At 41.4% G+C, this 27,977-nt stretch overlaps 1 protein-coding gene and 1 pseudogene across 1 annotated transcript in view; one reads left to right on the top strand and one right to left on the bottom strand.

Moving 5' to 3' along the window:
* The window catches only part of Pcsk5 (proprotein convertase subtilisin/kexin type 5), a 409,247-nt gene that overhangs the window by 29,637 nt on the left and 351,633 nt on the right, over positions 1-27,977 (top strand). Inside the window, exon 2 of the mRNA XM_051194065.1 lies at positions 18,816-18,920. Within this exon, the coding sequence (XP_051050022.1) occupies positions 18,816-18,920 (105 nt within the window). The remainder of the gene's footprint in view (positions 1-18,815; positions 18,921-27,977) is intronic.
* On the bottom strand, positions 13,678-15,240 carry LOC127229044 (bifunctional purine biosynthesis protein ATIC-like; annotated as a pseudogene).

The raw sequence follows: 27,977 nt of genomic DNA, 5'->3' as shown, positions 1-27,977 counted from the left end.
ACTTCTGAACTGAGTTAATAGAAGGGGGCTGCTCCTAGTAGGGCTATTAAATAGAGGTGACAAGGGGCTGCAAGGTCATCAGCTGCCCTACTGAGCCTCACATTTCAGTCTGTCATATTTTAAATTCTCACAGCTGTTACACACCCAGTCTTCCCCTTTATGGAGGGAATGTTTTGTTTAAAGTGTTGCAGTTGGCCAGTAAGAAAGCCAGTGGGCAAAGGCATTTGCCATGCATGCCTGCTATCCCGAGTTACAGCCCCCAAACATGCATAAAGCTTGTGAGAGTGTATTCTCTTCTTTCACCATGAGGATCCTGGGAGTTGAACTCATGTCCTCAGTGTCATCAGGTTTTATAGCAAGTGCCTTCACCTGCTGAGCCATCTCACTGGCCCACTAGAAAAGCTTTCTTTTTTTTTTTTTATTTTGCAAGAAATCTGTCCTTAATTCAGATTGTTCAAGTCCAAAAACTTGTCATTAGTGTTTGTTTGTTTGTTTTTATGTCCACATATGGTACTAATGGATAGCCAGAATTGAGAATTAATAGTCCTAAAGACAAATGTACTGTTCTACCAGTCAAACTATGTACTTTTTGTTTGTTTTCATGTGTATGTGTCTCCATTTTCCATGGTGATCATTAACAACAGTATAGACCCAGTTGTATACAGTTCTGATCTCTCCTGGGCTGCTCACTCTGTCTTTAATCAGTCTATCAGTCTCAGCCAGAGTGCCCCCGTCCCGTGTGTGTGTGTGTGTGTGTGTGTGTGTGTGTGTCTGTGTGTGTGTGTGTGTGTTATGTAAGTCTGACTTCATATACCTTGGAGGCCTGAAGAGGGTGTCCATTCCCCTGGAGATGAACTTACAGGTGGTTGTGAGTCACCTTGGTGAGGGTGCATGGAACCAGACACAGGTCGTCTGTAAGAGCAGTAATCTTCCTTAAACACTAAGCCAACCTCGACCCCCTAAAAATAGGCTTAAATAAAAAAAACTGACTAAATTTAATAGTACTATTAAATGTTCTTTTTGGAAGAATGTAGTTTGGAGATTATTTTATATTAAGACTACAATTATTCATTTTGGAGAAAATCATATTGCAGAAAATGAATGAGCGGTCATTTCCAGGCCATTCCTAAATAACTGTTACAAATATACTGGGAGTTGAATGTTGAACTCATTCCTCTTCAGTGCACAAGTATGAAAATTTATTTGAGCTGTCTTGGGTGAAATACTCAGATTTGGTAGTGAAGACATAAATTTCAGACTTGGAGCTGACAGTGGGGTTGATGGAAGCCTGTCAAGCTTCTCTCCACACTGGCGGGGCTTCTACATGGTTCCCTCAATCAGTGGTGTCTTGGGATCTGTGCTTGGCATGTACTAACACTCAATAAATAAATGAATGTCTAGACAGGCTATAATTGTGCAGAGTATAGAAAGTGCAGCAGCATTCCAAACAAATGCAAATGTATGTCATTCACTTCTAGAAAATTAAAATGCATAATGGTGAAGAACCAAGTTTTAAAGCATTTATGTGGACTTGCCAGTCCACTCTGCTAAAAATACTCTGTTTTAAACCATTTTGCCAGAAGTATTGGCCAAGGGAGGCTATGGTGTCATTGACTCCATCCTGACTCCACAATGCTAGAGTTGACATGTGTTATGTTCTAGCATTCTGGAGATGCATTCCAGATGTCATCTCTTCTGGGAGAAGCAACCTGCAAAGACTTGTTATACAAGGCAAGATGGAGAAACTTGGATGATCAACTGGGAACAGGAAAGGTCCAGTGAGCTGTGCTGACTATCTGGCTGAAGAGAGAGTGTGCTCTGTGGTTCTTGACACAGGCGTAAGCCAGTGGATTTATGGTGGTTACTGGGAATAAGTTACTAAAAATTAGTCATAGTACCCTGTAGGTTATGAAGAGTGTTCTCTTATGTGTCAGATGGAAAATCAGACCATGCTACTTGTTTGTTCAATTTGACACAGGCTAGAGTCATATGGGAAGAAGGAACTTCAACTGGAGTATTGCCTCCAACAGATTGGCCAATGGGCATGTCTGTAGAGCTCCTTTCTGATTAATGATTGATGTCAGAGGTCCCAGAACACTGTGTATGGTGCTATCTGTGGGCAGGTGGTCCTGGATTGTATAGAAGGTGGCTGAGTGAGCCATAGATAGCAAGCCAGTAAGCAGTGTTCCTCCACTGGTCTCTGCTTTAATTCCTGACTGCAGATTCCCTGAGTTCCTACCCTGACTTCTCTCAGTGATAGAGTGTGACCTGGAGTTGTAAGATGACATACACCCTTTCCTTCCTAAGTTGGTTTTGCACATGGTATTTATTATAGCAATATAAACCAAACTGGGTCACTAAGTAAGGGCTTCCCTAGCTCCAAGATTCTGTGCTTCATTTGGGGGTCAATCACATCATTTGTGTACAGTAGAACATCTGTAGATTGCTCAGTTGAACTTGGGAAAACCTGGTGCTGCTTCTACTTGGTTTCCTTGGTGAGAATTGCTACGTGTTTCTTGCATGTGCAGGATTTGTAGGCTTGATGTTTATATTTGTTAGCCTGCTTTCAAGATGAACTTGATGGCTTAGACTCTTCCTACAGACAGCTTGGAGACAAAATAATGAAACCTCATGCAGATGAGGGACAAAGGACATGGGGTGGATGCAGTTTTCCAAAACCCTGTGAATAACTGTCAGACACAATCAAAGTGCTAGGACTTGGCATGTATCACAGTAGAATGTTTGCCTAGCATGCATAAAGTTCTGGGTTTGATCTACAGCACCACATAAACTGGGTGTGGTAGTGTTCATTGTAACCCCAATCCTTGGAGGTGGATGCAAGTTCAATGTCATTCTTTGAGTATGTAGGGAGTTTGTGGTCACCCTAGGTCACATGAGATCCTATATTTAAAAAAAAAGTCAAATTGCTCTGATTATGAAATACTTAGATTTTTTTTTAAAGTCAGATCGACCTGGTATTCAAGTCCTTGCATAGATATTTCCTACTTTGGGCATGTTACTTAATCTCTCCTTGGCACAAGCTCAGGTTCATTGTCCATAACATTAAAACAATTATTTTCCTTTGCTGGTCTCTGGAGAAGGAGAAGGGAAATCCAGTACAAGAAAACCTGCAGTAAGTACCAGCCATCCCAATATCTTTTATTGTGCGATGGTTTTGCATCATTCATAGGAGTTTGGTTGTAGCACATTTGGTAGAGTACTTACCTCCCATGCAGGAAACCTTGGGTTTGATCCCCAGCACTTCATAAAATGAGTGCATAATTCCAGCAGGCAGAAGGATCAGAAGTTTAGGGTCATCCTCAAGCTCAAGAGACAATTTGAGGCTACCCTGAAATAAGGAAAGCAAAAAGCCACCTGCCTGTTCTGTCACTCTTAGAAAGGTACCTACTTTGGGATTCTGTTTATTTGGAGATTAAACAAGATGAGGCTGAAGTCCAGAACAAACACCTGGCCATTATTAAGTTCATAATTGTATTATCACAGCTACTTGAAAACTGATATCTGAATATCCCGAGAGCTATGTGGAACAAAAGAGATACGATATGTTACCTGCTTGGGCTACTTTTCTGTCTCTGGGCATCTAAGAGGCTCTGCCTCAACTTTACATTACCTTTCTGTTATTGCTGTAACAAATCACCACAACTTATATAATGTTATTACCATCTCACAGGACAAAAGTTATAAACTCAATCAGGTGTCAAGGAACATGTGTTCCTTCTAGAAGTTTCAGATGAGACTTCCCTTCCATGTCTTTCTAGCTTCTGATGGTCCCTTCATATCTAGGCTTCAGGCCTTTTCTGCTTCTACAAAGTTCAAAATTTCAGACTTCTTGTCATTTAGGCATACCCTTTTTTCTCCCTGAATTTAATTTTCTTGCCACATTTCCTTTCTAACTACTTTGGTGCTCATCCCCCTTTTCTTTTGTTTTGAAAAAGGACCTCACATAGCCTTGAGCTAGCATCAGATTTGTGTAGGTCAATATGACTTTTACGATGTGGATCTCTTACCTCCACTTCTCAAGTACTGGGATTACAGGCATGACCTGGATTTTTTTCCTTCATAAGGATGCTTGTGATAGTGGTAAGCCACCAGAGATTCCAGAAAAATAATCTTCCCATCTCAAGATTTATAGCTTAATTATGTATATTAAGACCACTTATCCTATTAGGCATTTTTCCCCAGGCTCCCAGGATTAAGACACAGATGTTTTTGGAGACTTGTTATTTAGCCTACTATATACCTGCTTTTATATATATATATATATATATATATATATATATATATATATATATATATATAAATTGGGAGTGCACATCTTCCCGTGAGCATCTGGAGTTTAAAAATAAATACTGTAATGATATAGCTCTGAATTTATTTGTTCCAGTGTCATTCCCTGAAGTGCTCAAATGCTCAGCCTCAACCTGAAGGAACTGAGGAAGAATTCACAAGAAAAAATTTGAACAATGGACTTGAAATAAAAGTCAGAGAAAGGTGTTTGTGTGCTGCTGTGGAGCATATTGGCTTCTGTGAACTGGGTGCCGGATGCTATGTTTGTGTGAGTTAGACTACATCTGGAGCATTGTAGCCCTTTGAAGAGACTGTCTTGCCAACACAGAGACACTAATATAAAGCTTCCTGGGGACAGCCATAGAGGTGGGCATGTGCCAGGGTCTAGGAGACACTTGTTAACACCTCTCAAACTGTCCTCAGAACCCCACCCCACCCCCAACACACAACTCTTTGTTGTTTGTTTTGCTTTTTGTTTTTGATTAGGCCTCACTGTGTAGTTCTGTCTGGTTGTCCTGGAATTCACTGTATAGATCAGGCTAGCTTCAAACTCAGAGACTCACCTGCTTCTGCCTCCCAAGTGCTGGAATTAAAAGCATGCAGCACTTGCCTGGTTTCTATGTAACTCTTAAGTTTCTTTATAAATTACTTTGTCATATTGCTGGGACCAAATTCCTGACTCGAAGGAAACTAAAGACCGTGGGGTTTACTTTGCAAAGCTCACAGTTTAGGAGACTTCAGTTTGCTCTAGCAGTGAAGGCCTGCTGACTGGCATTGCTTGTTTTGAGGGAAGTTGCAACATTGCAGGGCATTCTTCTGGTGCATCACCAAACATTATTCTATTGGAAGTGGGGCCAGGCTATATCCTTCAAAACCTGCTCCCAGTACCCACTTTTGCCAGTTGTGACTGCCTCCAAGCAGTGCTACATGATAGAGACCAGATGTCTGAGACTATGAGCCTGTGGAGGATATTGTACATGCACTCATGACAATGACTAGCAAGTATGGTTCATCTGCAAAAAACATACCATTTACCACATCTTTTTTTTTTTTTTAAGTAGTTAAGGGAGTACTTTCAGAATTAGGTTGCCCAGACCCAGCCTCTTGAATGCATGGTTCCAGGCATGCTCTTAATCTGGAGGACAAATAACTGCTGTGTTCTGTTGTATTACTAAAACTCACTGGATCTTTGTGTGCCCATGCATTCTGGCCCAGTGCGTCAGCTAATTTAGCACCTTTGCTAGTGGTATTACTTGGGCTTAGTGACACAAAGAAGTCACTAACTGAGGGGCTAAGAAAACAGTTAAGAAATATCAATGCAGACTCAGGTGATTACAGTTGCTAGTTTTTTAAGGCCAGGGGCCATTAGTTCACTTATTTAACTGATACATGTATTATGTATGTCTGGTATATTAATAGAGACTAGAACAACCTAATAGTGAATAATCTAGTGAGAGAAGAGAAACAATAAATGAAATAAATGAAGAGAATACATGGTATTAGGTGGAAATAAATGTTAAAGAGGAAATACATTAGGGTGTGAGCTATGTCAAAAGTCATGGGACTTGCATGGGGGTGGGGGAGTGGTAGAAAGGGCCAACCCAAGAGGGTATCATTTTAATAAAGACTTAAGAGCAATGGATAAAGTATGTCAGAGATTTCTGGAAGATATCAGAACAAACAAACAAACACCCCCCCCCAAAAAAAATGTGCAAAGGCCCAAGGTTGGGAGTATTCTTAGTGATTGAGTAAATAAATTGTGGTCTTTTCTTTTGTTTTCCTTTGAGAGTTAGAGAAGGTACTAGAAAGCAGGGAATTACAGTTATTTGAACATTGTCCTTTTTGGAGAAGTGCTATGTTAGCTTCACACCTATGGCTTTAATGAAGGACAAAGTGCATCTAGACATTGTCTCTGTTACTTTCATGTTTTTCTTCCTTTCAAGGTTTATTTATCTTTATTTTATGTGCATGAGTGTTTATACTGAGTATATGTCTATGTACCAGTGTTTGCCAATTGTTCATGGAAGTCAGAAGAGGATGTCAAATACCTGGAACTGGAGTTTCAGACAGTTGTTAGCTACCCTGTGGGTGCTGGGAATCAAACCCTAGTCCTCTGGAAGAGCAGTCTGCATTCTCAACCACTGAGCCTTCTCTCTAGTCTCCTGTTTCTTGCTGAAAAGAGCTAGAAATAAATGTAAAGAACGAAGCCTCAGACTTTGGGTGGTGGAGAAGGGCTGGGTAGTATGAACTGTTTCTTTTTTGCACTTGAGCAGGTGGAGAGATGTGTGAGCTGGAAGACAGAACACAGCCCCAAGTGTCTGGCAACTTCTAGTCTCCATCCTGTTCAGCAGATTACAAAGAGAGAGGCAGAATCAGAAGACAGCACTGTATAACTTTCTAAAATCATGGGTTACTGAAGCATGACTTAAATGTTCCCAATGCAGCCATTTCTGTGTGAGGTTTGCTGAGTGCTGACTAAGTGTTTCCCAGTGGTGTCCTGACAAATTGGAAAAGGCTGTACTCTTCAGGGACAAAGGATTGTCCACTGTCATTTTTCCCCTATTTGGTGTGTGTGTGTGTGTGTGTTATAAAAATTTCTCATGTCAAGTGAACAAGATGATGTCCCTGAACATGGTATTAGAAAAAGATCTGGTTAGGTCTGATGGTGGTCAGTGGGCAAGACAAAGTTCAAAGGAGCTGATTCATGCAATTGGGTTAGTGGGATGATATATTATTTGTGATTTACTAAAGCTTGCCCGAGGGTACAGAAAGCAAACCAAGACACAGCCATAGAACCAGGTAATGGTATATACACCTTTAATCCCAGCAGCCATACTAGCTAGCCATAGAGCCAGGCAGTGATGCCACACACCTTTAATCCCAGGATTTAAGAGACAAACTGATGGATCTCTGTTAGTTCAAGGCCACACTGAGCCACATGAAATTGATCTAGTCATAAAGAGAAACAGCTCATACAAAGATGGTAGTAACACTTGGAATCACACACCTTTAATCCCAGCTCTAGGGAGATATAAAAGGAAAAGACAATGGCCTCATGAGAAGATTTATTCTCTAGCCATGCCAAGGACAGGACAGCCTTTCAGCCTGAGGTAGAGGTAAGAGCTAGTGGTCAGCTGCTTTGCTTTTCTGATCTTCAGCTTGAAGCTTGAACCCCTGTATCTGTCTCTGGGTTTATATTTTTTTGTGCTACAGGTTAGCATCAGAATCAAGGCAGGGACATTGCTCTTCTCTTTCCCGGTCACTCCAGGTTAGCTTCCTGTGCCAGGCTGCGCTGATCCACTTCCTAGATCCTCTTGCTTAAGTTTACTGTCTGTGCTTGTCATCAGCTGTGCACTTTGAAATTCGTCATTCAGGTTAGTTTTGGCTAACTTGACACAAGCTAGAGTCACCAGGGAAGAGGAAATCTGCACCTGAGAAAGTACTCTTGTCACACTGACCTGTAAGCAATTCTATTTTCTTGACTAATGGTTGATGTAGAAGTATCCACTCCACTGTGGACAGTGCCATCCTAGAACAGGTGGTCCTGGGGTGCATAAGATAGCAAGCTGAGGAAGCCAGGAGGATCAAGCTATTATGCAGCACTCCTCCATGGCTTCTGCTTGAGTTTCTGCCTCTAGGTTTCTGCCCCAAGTTTCTGCCTTGACTTCTGCTGGTGATGGACTATGAGCCAAGGCAACCACCTCCACAGCTCCACAGCCCCAGCTCTTGGTATTTATTTCTGCAATAGAAACCCTAAGATATTTCTGTTTTTTTTTTTTAATGACAGCAACATAAGTTCAGTAGTTTGGCTGTTTTTTTTTTTTTTTTTTTTTTTTTTTTTTTTTTTTTGGCTTGTTTGTTTGTTTTTCCTCCAGTTGTCCTATCTCTTGTTTGTCTGTCTTTCTCAGAAGGGTCTGAGGTAGCCCACTTTGATTTTGAGGTCATTGTGTAGTTAAGGCTGTCCTTGAACCCTGAACATTCTGTCTCTATCTCTTGAGGGTTAGGATTACAGATGTAGGGCCATACCCAACCTGAGTAGCTTACAGCTAAATGGATATGTCATAACTTGTTTAACCATTTGTTAATTGGCGGTTAGATCATTTTGACTTTGTGACTGTTACTAAAATATGAACTGGGCATATCTGTATGTGGGTATTTTGTTTGTAAATATATTTCCTTAAGATAGATTCCTAGGAACAAAATGTCTAGGTTATAAGGAAGGTTATTAAAAATTGTCAAAAATTTTCCCGAGATACAGAACTGCTTTCCATGTTTACAAGCAATGTGTTATTTTGATGCTTGATGATTTATTAGAATTTGGCAGTGTTAGTCTTTTTGTATAGACACACTGGCATTGTGCAATTATGATGATTTTCATTTTCACATCATTTTTGTGTGTTTATTTGGAATATATCTGTTATCTTCGGTGCAATGTCTATTGCAAATGTTTGCCCATTTAGAAGTTTAATTTGTGGGGTGGAGGTATAGTAAATTACTTTTCAAAAAGGAAATGCAGAATTTGGAGAAATCTGTTAACAGAGGAGATAAGAGTGAAAACCATGTAGACAGGTAGCACAGGAAAATGATAGGTTTATTCAGTACTGGTGCTTTTACCCGGGTGACTGCCTGCTCTGGTTTGTCTGGTACAGTACAGTTTCTTACATGCAGGGCATGTATCATGCCTGAGCAGGCTTCTTCCAGGTAAGGGTTCCTTCTGCAGGGAGATGCAGTGCTGATACTTTTTCACAGTGAGTATATTGGTGGACATAATGGTGGCTAGTGATTCATGGAAGGCCACCCAGCTCTTTACCAGGAGCAAAGCCGGCATATAAGTAGGACCCAGCATACCCCACTCGGTTGTATCTTACCTGCAATGGGAGGAGTCATGGACATGGGGAAGGTTATCGGCTGCTCTTAGGAAAAGCTTCAACAATTAAATACATTGGACTCATTCATTTTGATGCATCAATACTTTACTGACCAAATGCAATTGTGCCTGGAAAAACCAAGGCACTGAGTTCTATAGTTAGTCATTCACACCTTATTATAAAATAGTTTGGAAAATCCTTTCTCCTGAATAGGCTTTGTTGTAGAGAGTGTAGTTACAAGAAAATTCTGAGAGGCTACTACTTAAGATGACACTTTCAAAGACTTGAGAGAATTAGGCACAAAGGATGAAAATCACCTTAGCAGAGTTGGTTGCTAGGCAGAAAACAATGTGTACAGCTGTGCAGAACATGCAGGGCTAAGGCCAAGGCCATTATTCTTTTTCCTTTACACAGTGGTATGGAAGGAAGGTAGGGACTTGATATATCTCATTTGTTCCTGATATATTTATACAGTGTCCCTGATTCAATTATAAAATATTCCCTGTTTTGGTCCTTGTTGCTCTTACATGATACAAACATAGTCATCTTTTCTCTTAGTTTGCCCCAAAGGACTTAGATGGAGACTTGCTTATAAATAATGCTGCTGTTTTGTTTTCATGTCTATTTTTTAATAACTCTCAACATGCTACAACATTTTTCTTCTTAATGTTTATTAAATGCCCTCAGCAGGCTCAATCCTATCAAAAGAATATAAAAAGACACAATTCTTGCCAATAAGGGACATCCATATTAATAAATGAGACATAAATATGCATATATATGTACATATATATATATATATATATATATATATATATATAATTTTTTTTTCTTGGTTGGATGAGAAAAATAATTGGATCAATGCATGTAGTTCCTTCTGCTGCTGTTTTGCAAATAAGAGTGTCTCAACCCACAGTTGTCACAATCACATGACCTTTGGCAGAACTGGTTCTCCAGTTAAGGCCAAATGAAACCATTTTTGTTGAAATTAGCCTTAGTTGGATAGACCTACTAGAGACCAAACCATATGGAGCTCTACTGTATGTGATTTCAGCAATTTGGTGACTATGATTTTTAAACCCTTCAGCAAGCTCTTCTGTGATCCTGCTTGTGTTGAGCTGGGAACAGACACATCCCAGCCTCAGTGGAACATGCAGGCAGGTGAGGATGCCAGTCTTAGACTGATACTTGTGCCAATCAGGGTTACACTTCAGGCACATCTTAGGGTTCCCAAATGATATAATGGAGCTGTGACCTCATCTGAGGAGTGGCCTAAAAGATGAGAAAGAGGAGTTGAGGGTGAGAAAACGAAGCTAGAGAGGATGCTGTTAGTAGAGCTATCAGCAGACATGGCTGAGTCATGGAACTGAAGGTAAGTAGGCAGCATGGCTGGAATCCAGACATGGGGGCAGATGTTAGGCTATAAAGGGAGGCCAGGCCAGATCTGCAATCCTGAATATATTCATTCAGTGAGTTAGCTAAAGCATGAGCAACCATTCTTGTATAAGTGTGTTTAATTCCTATCATGATTGACTTTTAGAAACAAATTCATAAAGGAGTGTGACAGTTAACTAATATTATTTGAGAACAAAAGAAGTCACAAAAGGATTTTAGGCAGGGGTATGGCATAACCTTGTATCGGGTTGTTTTTGTACATATTACTCCAGCTAGCATAAGAAGTGTTTGAAGCATGAGAGTCCTACAGTTCCATGAGAAGGTAAGAAGCACTTTGTCATCTACAGCAGGATGGGAGAGTAGATACAGTGGATCATCTAGGATCTTGTGGCTGTTTGTTTTTTTTTTGTTTGTTTTGTTTTGTTTTTTGTTTTTTGTTTTTTTTTTGTCAGTACTCTATGGCTCTACAGCTATATAATAGAGCATGTCTGAGCTGATTGTGCAAAGGTATAGCTAGTTTTTAAAAAGTTCCAAGATGTCCAGTTTGGAGTCAGAGGAGCCTACTACAGAGAATGGATTCTATGGTCAACTCATTTGGAAGGTGTTTTTGTTAATAAATAGAGTAGAAACCAGTCCAGCAGTGGTGGCACATGCCTTTAACCCCAGCCCCTGGGAGGCAGGGGAAGGCAGATCTTTGTGAGTTCAAAGCCAGCCTGGCCTACAAAGTGACTTTCAGGACAGCCAGGACTGTTACAAAGAGAAACACTGTCTTAGAAAAACAAAGATAAAAACAAAAACAAAACAAAAGAGAAGAAACAACAGGGAGGGTCAAGCTTTCTGTACTGCCCTTGGGTTTTCACAGTCATACTCTGGTCCACTGCCAGAAAGTTGAGGGATGAGGGAGCTACTGTATGAAGTCATTGCAGGTATAACTTGTATATAATCTGCAGTTTCTTGCCACTTTACCAAAACAACTATGGCAACAGCAAAACAAAACACACAAGAAAACAACAGCAACAAATAAACAGTATCACCCCTGATGTCTCAGAGAATGCTCAGGCAGCTAGGAAGCAGATGCCAAGACCTTTGCTACAGACCTGAGCAGGTCCCCCTTCAAGAACGGGCCTGGTGATGATGGATTTTGCTTCATACCTGGCTGGTACAACCTGTGCCATGTCTGATCACTTACTGCATAAATAGAATTTAGCATCTTACCTGTGCATTATGGGGATACCCTCCAAAAAGATGTTGCGCTGAGTCATTTGAGGACATTCACAGAGTCCATGACATGAACTGAACTAAGCTCACCCTGATGTTAGTGGATATTTACCAAGCACATCATACTTAATCCCAGCAGAATGTGTTTGGGTAGTCCCAGGACACTGGGCTCCTCCATTAGTCAATTAGAGCTAATGATATTTAGCTTCCAGAACTCTTGGGAATTAAGTTAAATCTGATAATATGTAGGAGAGGAACAAGATGCCTGACACAAGTTCAGCTTTTAATAAATGAGGTGTCAACCAAAAACTACAGCGTGCCACTTCACAGCTTAGTAGTAGAATCAGAATCACCAAAAGAAGGGTGGCATTGCTTATTGTTGCACAAGGTTTGGTGGCCTGGCTAGAAGTAGTCTCTGTACTGGCCACATGGAACTTAAGGAGTGTATATACCCTAGAAATTTTGCTGGCCTGGGTGTATATGGTATCTCAGTTTTTTTTAATTAAAAATAATATATTTTCATTCTCTGAAAATTTCGTATGTGTATTCAATGTATTTTGATCATATTCACCCCTCCTCCCTCCTCTCAAATTCCTCCCAGATCCACCCCTAGTATGTTACTCCTTCTAATTTTGTGTCCTTGTTTTTGTTGTTTTTTAAATAACCAACCAAGAATCAAATTTGTACTGTTCATATTTTCACATGTGAGGGCCCATCCATTGGAGGTTGACCACAGTCTTAAAGAAATTGACTTCCCAATAACTCCCACTAAGGTGGAGCTTGGGTGTGCCTTTCTCCTTCATGCTGGAAACTTGAATGGCTTACTCATGGGCAACTCTTGTATAGGCAACAACTACTGTGAGTTCACTAGTAAAGCCCTTCTTTTGTTTCTGGAAGACCCTGTTTTGCTCCGGATCTTCCAGACCTCTGGTTCTTGGAATTTTCCCACCCCCTCTTCTGTGATGGTGCCTGAGCTTTTGGAGAATTGGATGTGATATAGACTGTCCATTTGTAGCCATGCAATCCACAGACCTCTCTGGATTTGTACCATTGTAAGTTTCTACATCAACCCTTGCCCACTACTCAAAGACTCTTCTCTGCTCTTTTTTATTTACTTTTTTTTTTTTAACCTTCTGAATTTTTTTATTTAGGGAAGGAGTGAAAAGAAGGCAGGACTGAGGCTAACTGACCTGAGGTTACAGCTGACCATAGGCTTCCTCCAAGTGAACACTAAGGACAGAACCACACAGACCCAGTTATGTCCTGCTTGACACAGGGAGGCACTCGCATCCCTACCCCCACATATGCTCCCTAAAGCTCTAAGAACACTGGGTCTATTTGTAGGTACCAGATAAACTACTCAATAGCTAATATAGGTTTTAAACAGTTCAGGAGGGAGGATCATGGCTGCTGAAATATGGATAACTTCACCTTTTAAGAAAGGAACAGCAATTATCAGCATCTTCCAGATGCTGCTAAGTATCCAGTTCCCAGGGGATAACTGGCTGTTTGTCAAGGAGGCAAACAATCAAGCTTCTCAGAGGCACAATGAAAAGAGTCCTGCGGGGAGCAAACCCCAGTGGGGATGTATCCATAAGGCAGCTTGGCTTCTCTGGCCAGCTTGCCCTTTTAGATGTCTTACAGGAACTGTCTCGAACGCTGAGCACCAAGAGGGAGAGATACTTTTAGGTTCTGTACACATAAACCTGTTTTGTGGTGACTTGGGCTAGAAGTCTATACCTTTCAGATAAGTAAGACCCAACTACCTAAAACTACAGACCCAATTACGAAGATGGAAAGAACTTATTTTTTAAATGGGGTACTTTTAAAATTCCACACATGATTATTCACTGCACAGAAGCAAACTGGGAGATGATGGGAATTAAGATCAGTGGTGGAAGAGCTGGAGATCCATGTGAGCCAAGACGATCCCCAGTTCATTGCAGGCCTCGATCACAACCTTGTCTGCAGCAGATCCAGAGGGAGTGACAATGTAGACCACACCACTCCTTTTGGCTCGGTCCACGTTAACCCTGAAGGGAAAGAAGGCATCAGAGCTGACGGAAACATCTCTCAGTTTGTCGACCCATTCCTTCTCTGCCTCAGTGAGTAACTCAGGGACTTCCTCGAACAGTGCCTTCCACTTCACCAGGTCATGTTCCTCACCAATGGTGTCTGTCACATATTGATCAATGGCATTGGAGATTTCTTCTCTCTTCACCCCGCTTTTAAACTTCATGGAGAGCACTCGTGGATGGTGTCGGAGCCACCACAAGTTTGCCTTATCACCTGCAAGGTGTGGGCAGTGTATCTGAGACTGCTGTCCTGCTCCGATGCCAATAAATAACCTGCCCATCCTTGGCGTAGCACACGGAGTTGGACTGAGTGTACTTGACAGCGACAGTGAATACACTGAGGTCTCTGAGGGCAGACTCTGGCAGATCTTTATTCTTGGTGACAATATTGCTAAATAATGACTTATCAATGACTCCATTATTTCTCTTCTGGCTTAAACGAAGACCAAAGAGTATTCGAACTTCATTTTCATCAGGTTTGTAGGATTGGTCCATCTGAAGAACACAGTAGTTTCCATTTTTCTTTTTAGAAAGTATTTTCAAGGCTTCTTCTTCATATCCTGGGGCAACAATAGCATCTGACACTTCTCTGGAGATACTTTTTGCAGCTAGGACATCACAAACATCAGATAATGCAATAAAATCACTAAATGAAGACATCCTGTTGGCCCCTCTTGCTCTGGCATATGCAGTGGCCACTGGCGTGAGAGTTGGGTAGAGGTCGTAGACCATGCACACCCTGGCCTCATCTTCACTGAGTGGAATCCTGACAACAGCACCTGCTGGGCTGACGTGTTTGAAAGATGCAGCAGCTGGGATGTCCACTGCTTCCCTGAGCTCTTTCACCAGCTGCCAGGGGCTCTATTGAGAACCGTGATGGGAAGCTTGGGCTTCAGCATATACAGCTGGGCAGGTGTCTGATGGGGGTTCATCCCATACCGCAAGGGCATCTGGGAAATTCTTATACTGTATTGCTTTCTGAAGTAATCTGAAATTGCTTCATCATATTGTGCAGTATGAGTAAATGCCTTCAAGGCCACGGTCTTCACAAAGAGGTACAGGTTACAGGCAACAACTCTTATAAGGTTGAAATCAAGTCTGGCCATGTCAGCATTATCTTCTGGAATATTTCACACCAAGATTCCAGCGTGGACAATAGGATGCAAGGTTTTCACATGCCCTCCCTAACGTTTTGGGAAAACCTGTTAGCTCAGACACATCTCTGACTGCCAGGCCAGCATCCCTGAGCGCTTTTGCCATGCCTTCAGAAGCAACTAGACTCAAACCAAGAGATGCGAGGTTTCTGGCAAATTTCACTAGGCCAGTTTTGTCAGACACACTGAACAGGGCGAGCTGGCCGGGAGCCATGGCTGCAGCACAGGGTCGTAGAGTAAGAAGACGAGCAGGCTATTCTTTTTTATTTTTAATGGTGTTTTAGTAATAATAATAAAAAAACCACCATGCATGAACAATGAAAGGAAGATCCCTCTTCTTTGGATTTTAAGTTTTATATTAAAATTATGCCTACAACTACATACTATACAACTGTAAATTCTTCCTTTTTCCTCTTTGTAACATTTGGGCTATATGGTAGGCAGGGCATGTAGTTTTGTTTATTCTTAATGCATTGTATCTTGGAGTTGAAACTACCTTTATTTGTGCAGAATTAGTGACCTCTTGCTGGCAGTTGGCTGTTTTGAACATTTGCAATGTTTGCTCTGACAGCTGTGCATAGGTGACTATCTGCAGGAAGCGTCTTTAGAAATAGAAAGCTGACGTGCAAGGTCAGATGCAGTTCAGTCTCTTCAAATAGCCTCTAATCTTATACTTTTGACCAGCTTTGTATGAATAACCACCCTTGCTGCTTACACACTTACAACAGTGTGTCATCAACTCTTTTGGTTTTTGTTAGTGAGGGCTGGGAACTGAAGAGCTAATGACAGAGTAGGCCAGAGGTAATCCTGACAAGGAAAGAGAGATGAATGACAAGTTAGAAGAGGTGAGAGAAGGGAAGCTAATAGGCTTCCAACAATGACTGTGCGCCTAGCAGTGACTTGACCATACCTCATGTTCTAACATTCATTATTCCACATCAAGAAATAAATATTCTCTTTTTAAAACCTCATGTATGTGTGCACACGTGTGTGCCTCAGTACGTGTGGGATGTGAACAGACACTACTGGTTTGAGGCAGGTTCTCTTGTGCTCTGCTGTGTATGCCAAGCTAGCTGACCCAGCAGCTTCTAGGGGTTCACTTGTCTCTGCAACGGATCTCACTGTGAAGATTCAAGAATTATAGATGTGGACTACAGAATCTGCCCTTGTGTGTGTTCTTGGGATTTGAACTCAGGTCCTCATACTTTCCTGAGAAGTACTTTCCACACTGCACCCATCTCCTTAGTTCCCCCTAAGATTTCTTATTCCTGTGTACTTTGATGACGAGTGTCTGCCCATAGTACCTCCTGTGAACTCAGTTTCCCACTGAGGAAACCAACAAACAAAGAGGCTAAATGACTTATCCAAGGTTCAAAAACAACTTAATTTGAGACTGGGGATCAAGTTTACAGCTCCTTATATGCTGCTTTAGCCTGGGATTTCAGTCTATACCAGAAAAGCCTCCAATGATTTGAATATGTCCTCGGGATGAATATCACCCACAGTTGGAGCTTAATAATTGGGTTGAATCCAGCCATTTCCTATAACACAAAGTTTCTTTAAGGGAAGTTGTGATGGCAAACACACTGGCATTTTCCCCACAAGTGATGATGATTCATTCCTTTGTTTTTCATTTTTGTGACTGGGCCTTATGTCGCCCACGCTCTCCTTGAATTCACCATGTGTCCAAGGCTGAATTGAACTCCTTATCTTCGTGTCTACACTATGCTTGCTTATGATCAGTTCTTCAAGGTTCCTCCCCAGGGAACATGTGTTCGTTCCACCAAGCTACTTTATTTACTCAAGGAGAACTTCACTAAACTATGTGTAAGAAAGAGCTTAGACTTCTGTGTAGAAAATTATACAGCCATTCTTGAATTTGACTCTTAAAGCTTCAACATTTTAACACCTTTTTGGGATATCCTCTCTGGCAGGCCTGAAGTGGGGTTATGACCCATGGCTTCTTCCTGCTCCACTTGCTCAGGACCACTAAGATGACAGACTCACTGGGGCTTCCTTGGCTGTATTATTTCACTTATTTTTGAGTCATCAGTGTAGATCAAGGCGTTTTCCACTTGAATCAAAAATATGAGACTTGGGGCTTTCTCTTGAGTTTTAATGATAGTTAAAAATTCCACAAAGTCCCACAAGGAGGCAATGTCAAAGTGATGCAGATCATGTGGTGGGAAAATAACAAGGAGACAGACCTTAGAAAACAAACTTATATAATGAAAGAAATTAACCTGGGCCAAGGATGTTTTAATTAAGAGAGCCCAAGCTCTACCTTGGACCAATTGGATATCATCATCACAGTGGTCATTCCTTTAGTGCAGAGCCATGCGTGTCTAGAGAATTAGACATTTATTGTATTTGCCTGAAGCAAAGAAAGTGTCACTGTTAAAAAATGGAATATGAGCACTGCAGTGGTCTTAGAAATTAACTAGCCCCAAATCCAATTTTCCAGAAAAGGGAACACAGCCTCAAGAGTACATGCTGTTCAGCTGTGGTATCAGCAGAAACGAGACATTAGGCCCAAGCCCTGCCTATGTGGCTGGGTTCAGTTCTCATTAGGTGACCCACAGTGTGTGTGTGTGTGTGTGTGTGTGTGTGTGTGTGTGTGTGTAAGTATACAAAGTGGTCAGAACTGACCTCCCTCAATTTTTCTCCTCTTCAAATTTATGTATTGATTATTATTGTTTCTGTGTGGATGCATGTAGGGGGGTGAGGAGTGCATGGGGGGGTACCAGAGAATAAGTTTGTAGATTTGTTTCCTTTCTATCACCTTTTTGTGGGTTCTGGTTATTCAGTAGTTGAGCTTGTAAGGCCTAGTGTCCTTGGTGAGTCTTCTTGTCTGTCCCTTTCTATCTTATTTGAGACAGGGCTCTCAGTGAACCTGGAGCTCAGTTATCAGCTAGACTAGCTGACTAGTTGGCCATCACATCTCAGGGATCCTCCTGTCTCTGTGTTCCCCTCCCAAGCAATGGAGTCATACACAATGGCATGCCTCGTTTGTACTTTGGGCTGGGAATCCAGACTCACATCCTCATATTATGTGTCAAGGACTTACCAACCCTTGTTGCTATAAGAATACTGTTGATGAATGTTTGTTCATTAGTTTATCAAAGTGGGCTAGGCACATTTGCAGATCTACTGGTTTTAACTGAGAAAAAATAAAAACAAGTGAATAAAATCATGGTAAGAGACAAGGAGAAGATAAGTAGATAAAGCCATTTATCCCCAGATGCTGAGCTCAAAAAAACTCTTCTAGAAGTTCCCACTTCACCTGAGGACTGTGCCTACTGTCTCCTGATCTAAGTAGTGCTATCTTTATAAATGATCAGCTGCTTAAGGTGTGTTTGAAATTAACTGTATAAATAACCCGCCGACGTCCTTCACTGTCCATTTCTCACAGCAAACAGAATGCAATGTGTTTTTATAACTAGAGAGCTATTTGACTTTTTCCCTCTTTCCCACATTTGGATATAGATTGATATAGCATTACTTAAAATGCTGCATATAAATTAAACATTAAACAGGCGATCTGGAGAAGCTAACTGCCCCAATAGAATCTTTAGTTCTGCAGTCACTGCCTGAAGGACACTCATATTTCATATCGGGTGTCCTTCTTTTGAAAAGTGACCACTAAGGTTCAAGTGACATTTAAGCATATCAGGCAGCTGCATAATTTATGGACCTTTTTGGTTTGTGTTCTTGTTTTAATGAAAACTAAGGAGGCAGGTTGTCTTCAGACATTAACACGTTTCCTCTGTGCTTTTCCTCCCACCATGTTCTTGCAGATCGGTGCACTGGAGGACTACTATCACTTCTACCATAGCAGGACCATTAAAAGGTCTGTTCTCTCGAGCAGAGGAACCCACAGTTTCATTTCAATGGAACCAAAGGTAAGAAAACCCAGTTGGATGGGGACCAAGAGGCAATGCTTCTGCATTTTTCATTGGTGATGACACTAGGAGCCAGTGACCAAGCATGAGGCTCCTGTTTCTAGATCTGTCACAGTATCCTTTGGCTCAGGGTCTCCTCTCTGGCAACAATACTCAATGACTTGGTTTTTATTGATGTGCCACTGTCATGCCAGGTGTGGAGCATCTCAGGGTAGCCACAGATAGAAGCTTTTATGCAGAACTGAGAGAGGCTGCATCTTGAGACGACAGATCAATTGAATGTGTCTAAAGGAAGAACAGCATGCCATCTCTCATGCATGTAGCTTGAGGTCCTGCGAGCTCCAAGGGTGATTTTCCCCAGTAGTACTCATAAGCCAATATTGACTTAACATTAATACTTGCTATTTTCCTTGGCATTGATAGTCTAGAAGCAGACCATGTCTGCAACAGAAAGCATGCTTGCACCCATAGGGGCAAAAGCCAGCTCCTGTTCTTGGGGTGCGGGGGTTATCTAATATCCTTTTTGCACCTGGTCCTTTTGGGCCGTACCTTAGGACCTCTGTGGGCTCATTCAGTGACTAGGTTATTTTGTCTCTTCCCCTTCATTGCAATTTTGGTTTGCCATAGAACTCACTCTCCAGCAAACTGGCAAACAAGTCCCTACTGCAAGCATAGCAGCCTCAGCTAGAGGCTCTTGGAAAATTATATTCCTTGTTAAAGAGGATCTTATATGGATTCTTGTGCAATTCAGTGTGCGGTTTGGAGACTTGCCTTCTGTTATGGGCCATGATTTACTCTGTATCTTAGTCAAGATTTTTGTGGCTGTGAAGAGACACTATAACCATGGCAACACTTATAAAAGAAAACATTTAGTTGGAGCTGGCTTACAGTTCAGAGGTTTAGTTCATGGTGGGAGGCATGGGAACATGTAGGCAGACATCTGGGAGTTATACATCCAGATAGGCTGGCAACAGGAAGAGAGAGGGTGAAATTGGACGTGGCTTGAGAGTTCGAAACCCCAAATCCCACCTTCCAGTGACATATACTTCTTTCAGCAAGGCCACAGCTTCTCCAACAAGACCCCACTTCCTATTAGTGCCACTCCCTACGAGCCAATGAGCACCATTTTTATTAAACCACCACATTCTATTTAATTTTTCCTTGAATTATTTCCTTGGAATATTATGGCACAGTGTTCATGGCTGAAATTAGATCTCGGTAGTTGGAGAAAGCACATTTCTTTCATGTGCCTCCTGCTGTGTGGCATAGGGACATTTAGTGGCCTGTAGATATTGTGTATATATTTATTTCCATTTAGACTAATTTTTCTGAAAAAGTAATATGTGGGAACAGTTTGAATTTGCTAAATTTTAAAAGCAAACTCATGGGTCTTTCATCTGTTAAACAACTGTCTCGAACTTCGGCAATTAGTATGATTACCGTTTCAAGTATCACGTGCAAAGTCCACGTGAGTTTCAAAAGTTGGCTTGCAAATTAGGGATGGAATGTGATGAGTCTTTGTTTACCTGAGGAAGGATTTACCATATAAGGAGCTATTCCAAACCTTGGATCTTGGGACAGCTAGTATGTGAACACCACCCTTCTCACCCAGTCCAGGGGTACAAGGTCAGTTAGACCAGGCCCGAAGTGGCTGTGCCATTCTAACTCCTCCTCAATAAAGGAATACCTAAGAGTAGGGCTATGCCGTAATCTCCACCCTTGCAGTTCAGCCAGTGACTATCACTCAGACTACCATGAAGGTGGTTCCCTATCCTTTCCATCATATTTCTGTGGCCAACTGATTCACTGGCTATTTCCTGAGCCCCTAGTGTCTCCAGTGCCATGTCAGGCTCTGGGGTATGTGCTGGTGTCTCCCAGAGCATCTTTCAGGGACACCCAGGATAGGATGATGCTTCTCCGAGTTGGATTTTGGGGGAAAGAAGGTGTTGTTTTCCTCCTTCAACCCCCTCAACAAGCTTAGCAATATTTTTCCTCTTCAAAGTTAACTAAACAAAATAAAAGTCACCATTCTTTTTAAATTTAGAATGAAGCTGTAAAAATAGCTTTCAAGATTCCCCATGCTTTCCAGTTTCCCTTCTCTTCTTATCTGTCCACACGTAAGCACATTCACACACATAAACATGGGTATTTTCGGTAAAAAGTTACAAATGCATTCCTTCAGCTCAAACTCCTATAAATCCTGAGAGTCGGAATGAAGGTTGAAGTAGAACTCCTTGCATTTCAAAAATGAGGTCTTGTGGTTTCTTTGTTTTCCCAACAGCACTAAATAAATAAATAACTCCACTATGCATTCATTAAATATGAGGGTATTCTACACTATAATCATAAGTGCAATAATGGAAGTCTGGATATCAACATTGACTTGGTGTTGTTATCTAATATTAATGTTTTACATTCTTGGTATTTCCTTCTATGGTCTAGGAACAGCTTGAGGTGTTTATGTCTCCAAGTCTCTTTGCTCTGTTATATTCTTCAGCTTTCTCTTCTTTAGAAGACTATCAGCCATTCATGTAGCACAATGCATTTCAAGTTGAGTGTGCTCTCCTGATTGGATTCAGGTTTCATAGGAATGCTTTTGGCCACACAGCGCAGGATGCAGATGCACCTTTCTCTGCACCATCTAGGAAGATGCTCACTTTTTCTGTTGTAGAAATTGACTTTTACTATATGGTGAGAATTGGCTCTCTGCTTTAAAACTCCTGCTTTCACTGGGTTTGGACATGCCTGGTAATCTCAGCACTCCAGAAACTGATCATGATTTTGAGGGCAGATTTGGGTACATAGGATGATTCTGCCTTAAAATAAGTAAGTAAATAAAAAAGCTGTTTTTTCTTTCTTAATCAGTAAGTACTTAATATATTTTTGTAGGAAGACATTTAAAGACGTGTGTGTGTGTGTGTGTGTGTGTGTGTGTGTGTGTGTGCGTGCGTGTGTGCGTGTGTGCGCGTGCGTGCGTGCATGTGTCTATTTTCTGTTGCTATAACAAAATACTTGAGGCCAAATAATATGAAAAGAAGTTTACTTAACACATGGTTTTGAAGGCCAAACAAAACAAACGGTACAGTATCATATCTGATAAAGGTTGCCCATGATTTTGTTACCATATTGATTGCAGGATGGTAAGAGTGTTCATGAGAGATTTCACATGGCTCAACAGGAAGCCAATGAGTAAGACAGGCCTTTTAAAATAACACTCTCGTGGGACTTACTAACCTCTCCCACAAAGCTCTTACCCCTTCAACATCTCATTAGTGATGAGGCTTGCAGTTCATGCATGCTTGGGAAAAAAGCACACCCAAGTCATAGTGCTATGTCAATTTTCATGCACATTTACACTCTTCATTCTGAGTTGGCATCATGAGAGTATCAAATGAATGCTCGGGCATGCCAATCACTCCTTAAAGTCTGGTGAATGCTTGGAGTACCAGCACAGGGTCATATCTGTGGAACTGAACCATAGGAAATGGCTTTGTGGATGACACTGGCAATGTTAACTTCATGTTACTTTTAACAACCACCTTCTCAAGAAAGGGAAAATAGCAAGTTGAATTGCAGGGGACACACACACACCAAACAGACTGGCTTTGTTTTCTCTACTAAATTACATGGCTACTTGTGACTTTACTTAGAGGGTTCCAAAGAAGGAAAGTGCAAAGCTGCAACCTGGTGAGAATAAACCTCTGGATTCTAAGAAAGTTGTGTGGTCAGTTGGGGCCCTTGAGCCTTAAGAGCAAGAATAGCCTTGATTCCCACATGCTATCATTATGTTGTGATTATCATTTTAAATGACAGGGATCCACAGACTTCTGAGGGGACAGCACTAGTATAATCATAGCACAGCTTGGCAGGAAGTGTTGGCACATGTTACAGCAGTGGGACAGTAAGTCTTCCATTCTTCTCTGTTTGTGTGTGCTCATGTGTTATGCACACATGTTTGAAGGCATGCTTAACTCTGCTTGTGTATGTAGAAGTCAAAGGCCAATGTAGCATGTCTTCCTCTTTTACTTTCTTCCTTACTTTTTGAGATAGTATCGCACTGAACTCAGAGCATCCTTCCTTCTTGCCAAACTCTTCTTGAAACAATAGGCTACCCCAACTCCCAGAACTTCTTTCCTTTAAAATATTTAATTCTTAAATTGTGTGTTTATGCGTGCATTTGTGTGGGGGTCTGTGCAGGTGCCCACAGAGTCTGGAGAGGGTGTCACATGTCTTGAAGCTGACATTATAGGTGTTAGTGGGTACTAGGAGTCAAATTGGGTCCTCTGCAAAAGGTGCAGCACTTAAAATGTGCAACCACCTCTTCAGCCCCTCTGAGGGCTTATTAATTAATCCGTGTATACATCTTTGCCAGTCACAGCTCAAAGTTAGGAAAACCTGCATTCTGATCCTTGGTACCTATATAAAAACTGAGTATAGTGTCTGTAAAGCCCAGTACTGGGGTGGATAGAGACAGCTGAACCCCGGGGCTCTCTGGCCAGCAAGTCTAATCAAAACATCGGCTTCTGGGTTCAAGGAGCAACTATCTCAAAATCCAAGGTAGACCATAATAGAATACAGGAGGCACCACCTGCCAGCCTGGGGGTGGCAGTGCCTCACTTGTCCTATTGTCCAGGCAAGTGTTGGGTGGAACAAGTGAGCAGGGAAAATAACGTTCTTTCATTTTTCTCTTCCTTATCAAGAAATAGAAAAACTTAAGTCACAAATAGTCAGTTAGAGAAGTAGGGTTTATTGAGTTAAGGAAAAAAAAAAAAAGAAAAGAAAAGAAAAGAAAAAGAAACTATCCAAGTGTAAATTGTCATTAAAGTACCTACCCCATACTCTACTAATCACACAAGAACAGATTTTTTTTTCTTATTAGATCTAATCTGAAAGGTTCTGTCCTCTCTATCTTTTGTCTTTTCTTTTTCTAGGTCTCTTCTCGTCTAGTTGTCTTAGAGGTTGGTATTTGTCTGAATCCAGGACAAACTCAGCCTGTACTATAGACTAGGGTGAGAAGGAGCTCCTCCTTCCCAAGTCATGTGCCAGGATCTCCTTCATTACATGTATGGCTACATGTCCCATGGAGAACTACTCCGATGATGTCATAAGATCGCAGGGCCCTTGCTTTCACTCCTCTCTCTCTCCTGTGCAAGACTGGCCTAGCTCCCACAGCTCTCCTAAAGAGAGTGGTTCCAGATCAAATACAGGCAAAATGCTTCTGTATTTGAAGAGATTGAATTTGTTTGTTTTAATCTGCTTACTTCCATTTCTATGAACCGCATCAACTTTTGCCTTCCTGAATCATGCAGAGTGCCATGTCAGTGGTGATGCAACAGCTCTGTGAATATGTGAACCTTTGGCTTCTTCTGCTGGAGAAGAAATTGTCTCCAGGTCAATGTGGCCCAGGATTAAATTCAAGGCTTGAAGTCATAGGCATACTGCCCCATTTGCTACATTTGTACATAAGGCATTTCCTGTGATAAGAACTAAACATTCAAGCCTTGTCTAACATTGATTGGGCTGGGAGAAGGGAAAGTCAAGTTCCATTGTGCTCTAGCTCACTGCCTTCCCTCCTGATTTGAGTTTCAGGTGTATGCTCTTCTTTTCTTTATTTATTTCTTGTTCTTTGGCCTCAAGATTGACAGCTGCACCTCTCTACACATTATGGAAAAGTTGCATAGATCGCCTTTGTATCTGCCAATTCCCATTTCACCATAGATGCATTTTATAATTCCAGAAAACTCTTTCACTGTCAGTTGATCTTTAAGTGACTCATTGAGGCCACGAGCACATCAGTTAGCTCTGTCCTCAACCTGGGAAGAATTCCCCCAGTAGATCAAATGCATGCAAGACGCTATCCACATTCTTGATCTACCAGGGGACTTTGTAGATAAAGAAACCTGCAAGAAGGAGTAAGTATACCCACACACCTGAGATCAGCCTCAAACTGCAGTTTTGTTTGTTTTCTCAGAAATGAATTTTCTATCTGAGCTGGTGCATCTTAAACATTAGTTTCACCTTGAGTTTCAGTGCCTCCTGCACAGCTCCCCCCCCCCCCGTGTGTGTGTGTTGTGGGATATGTGTGTGGTGTGGTAAGTTTTATGGGATATATATGTGTAGTGTGTTGTGTGTGTGACTGTGGTGTGTGTGTGTGTGTGTGTGTGTGTGTGTGTGTGTGGTGTTCGGGGTGTGTGGTGTGTATGGTATGTGAGTATATGATGAGTGTGCGGGGGTGGGTGGCTGGTCAGTTCCACTTTCAATTTTAAATGTGACAATGACATAATAGTTTGACTTTCTTTTGTGGACTGATTTTATAAGTCTCAAAACATCACCTAGATTGGTGCTCATTCAACTTTGGAGTGATCTGGGTCTTGCTGAAGTTAGTGGCTTTGGCCTTGTAGTTCCACAAGGCGAGAGTATGATGCTGTCTTGGGATAGGGACCTGAGGTTCTGTGTTGTTTCACATCATCATCCCATCAACACTGTGCATCGGGGAATAAAACTATTACCAAACACCTTAAGAATACTCAGAGAAGCAATGCCGGCTTGGATTTGATGCTGAGTGAAGAGGATATAGATAGTGTGGTGGGCAGGGAGGGTTTGGGGAGACCTCTTTTGTTTAAGGCTTTGTGCTATACCCCCATTTTACCAGCTGTGAGATGTAATTATGCTAGGAACCCCTGCCATTAGCTCTTGGAAGCATCTCTGAGCCTTTGAAAGAGCACATTGTCCTGGGAGAAGCATGTCAGCCGTACGTTTGTAACGCCTGATGCATTTGTGGCAAGAAAATAGCCAGGAGTGTGAGAAGGATGTGAGGAGCGTGGTGGGTGCAGAGTTCACCGTGTTCTCCACCTCCCCGCTTTCCGTCTTGCTCCCTCCCTTCCTGTCTTGCTTCCAGGTTTCCCAGATGTCTGGACAGACAGAACACAGAGGGTCAAATTGTGTATTTGGTGGATAGTTGGTGGGGAATTTTAGCTCACAGCCAGAATCCCTGATAGACAGGAATGAAATAAAAAAGATTTCTCAGCAATTTTGGCAAGGCTGCCAAGTATTTATTAAAGGGTGCTTGGGGATAGAGATTTTGTTTGAAAGGTCACAGATTTGATGCTTACAACGTGAATGCACGTAACAAGGTATGAGAAGGCATGGAAGGAAATCTCTGGGCACACAGCAGAGTTAGAGTCTTGCTTGCATTTGGAAAGACCCAACTGTGCAGGTGCAGGTGAGTACAATCAGCCTTGCTGCCAGTCCAGAAGTACCTGTAATTCTCCTTCAGTGACATTGCCCTGCATTAAATGTGGACAAGGCATTCAAAATTAAGCAGGTGAGAGGATTGTCCCAGTTTGTGACCCATCAGTTTGGCTCTTAGGATTCATGGAAAACAGCAGCATGAACGATGGTTTGCTTAGTTCTGACTTTGCTCCATAGTAGCACTCAAACATGTTTTCCTCCTGTGTCTTAGACCGAAAATGAAATTGCGTATCATTCTGGAGATCAAACGCAGGGTGTTGCACAGGCTGACCAGACATTCTTGCACTGAGTTGTGTCTGCAGAACTGATGTCTTCTAGGAGTGTGTAGACAGTCAGCAGATCACTCAGGACCACCCTAGCTGAAAGAGCTGGGCCACTCCTCTGTGTTTCTTCCAACCTTCCACCAGCTTTATACTAAGATCTCTTAGTTCCCTGGGAGAAAGGCTTAAAAGGCATGGACTGGAGAGAGAACTCAAAAGACATAAAGATGAAAAGGAAAAGAAGGGAAGGCTGTTAAGAATAAGGCAGATTCAGTGAGGAAAAGTTGCACAATCATCTCAGCTATGTGAAAGAAAATTATTAGCTGTACAACCTGTTTTTTTTTTCATATTGAATAAAATACTTCTAAAATCTTAAAACATCATGTTTTCAAAGCAAGATCTCACTATAACCCTGGTTGAGCTGGAGAGTCGCAAACCATCTTTAAAATCCCAAAGCATCTTAAAAAGTCTAAAAAACATAGTTATTTATCTAAAAGGTAGAATAATAAAACCTTGACATTTTTTTTTGAATAGGGTTAAGGAAAGCATTTTGATTGTGCCTGTTTTGTTGAAATCTTAGACAAATTATAAACGCAGAAATAAGCAAATAGGGGATGCAGAGACACAACAAAGAAAAGCCCCATACCGTCTAAAACCCAGCACCACTTCGGTTGTCTGGCCATGGAGAGGAACCATTCCAATCAGGCATTTACCGCAATGTAGTAACTGCTTCTGAATTTTGTTTCTGTGCACAGATTTCTCAAAGGTCAACCAATTCCTACAGTACAAAAAGACAAGGTGACAGGGCAAAGGAGCCTTTCCATTTTCATTCTCTCTTTGACGGGTGAGCTCTTATCTTCTATCAAATTCTCATGTTTGAAGTGTCAGCATTGTTCAAGCATGTCCTTAAGTCCATGATAGAGTAGAATAGCACGAGTTCTACATGTAAGAAAAAATAAAAATGTAGGTTAAATCCTTACAACAAAATATGAAATGGTGATATGTCTATACGTATGGGTAATGAATGACCTGTAAAAACATTTGCAAAGTTTGCAAACAATATGCAAAAAGAATATAAGATATATTCTGATAAAAATTAAGACATGACTTGTTTGTGTATGACAATAGTGATGTGTAGAATATAGTTGAAAATATAGTTGAAAAAGTAAATAAAGTAGCTTTTATTTTCTCACACTCTTTTTTTCTGTAAAAGAAATACATACCTTTACATGACACCATTTCCCATCACATCATTTGCTCTTTTTTTGTTTTTTGTTTTTTTTTGAGATTTGCCATCCATTCTGTGACTGTAGTCCTTAGCATTCTTGTTTCTTTCTTCACTAAAATTTCTCTAGAAGTCTCCATGAGAAAAAAGAAGGAGAAAAGAGACAGTGAGGAATGCCTGCTCAGTTTCTGGCTTGGCAAACTAGATTAGCCTGGGTGTGTGTTATTTACAAGGAAGGAAAAGTTTGGGGCAATGTCACTAGTTAGAATTTGTCAATGGGTCTTAGTGTTGATTTGCTTCCAGGCCTTCATATAAACTTTG

The sequence above is a fragment of the Phodopus roborovskii genome, unplaced genomic scaffold, assembly GCF_943737965.1.
Source record: "Phodopus roborovskii unplaced genomic scaffold, PHOROB, whole genome shotgun sequence".
Taxonomy (NCBI): domain Eukaryota; kingdom Metazoa; phylum Chordata; class Mammalia; order Rodentia; family Cricetidae; genus Phodopus; species Phodopus roborovskii.
This window is presented reverse-complemented; position numbering and strand designations above follow the sequence as displayed.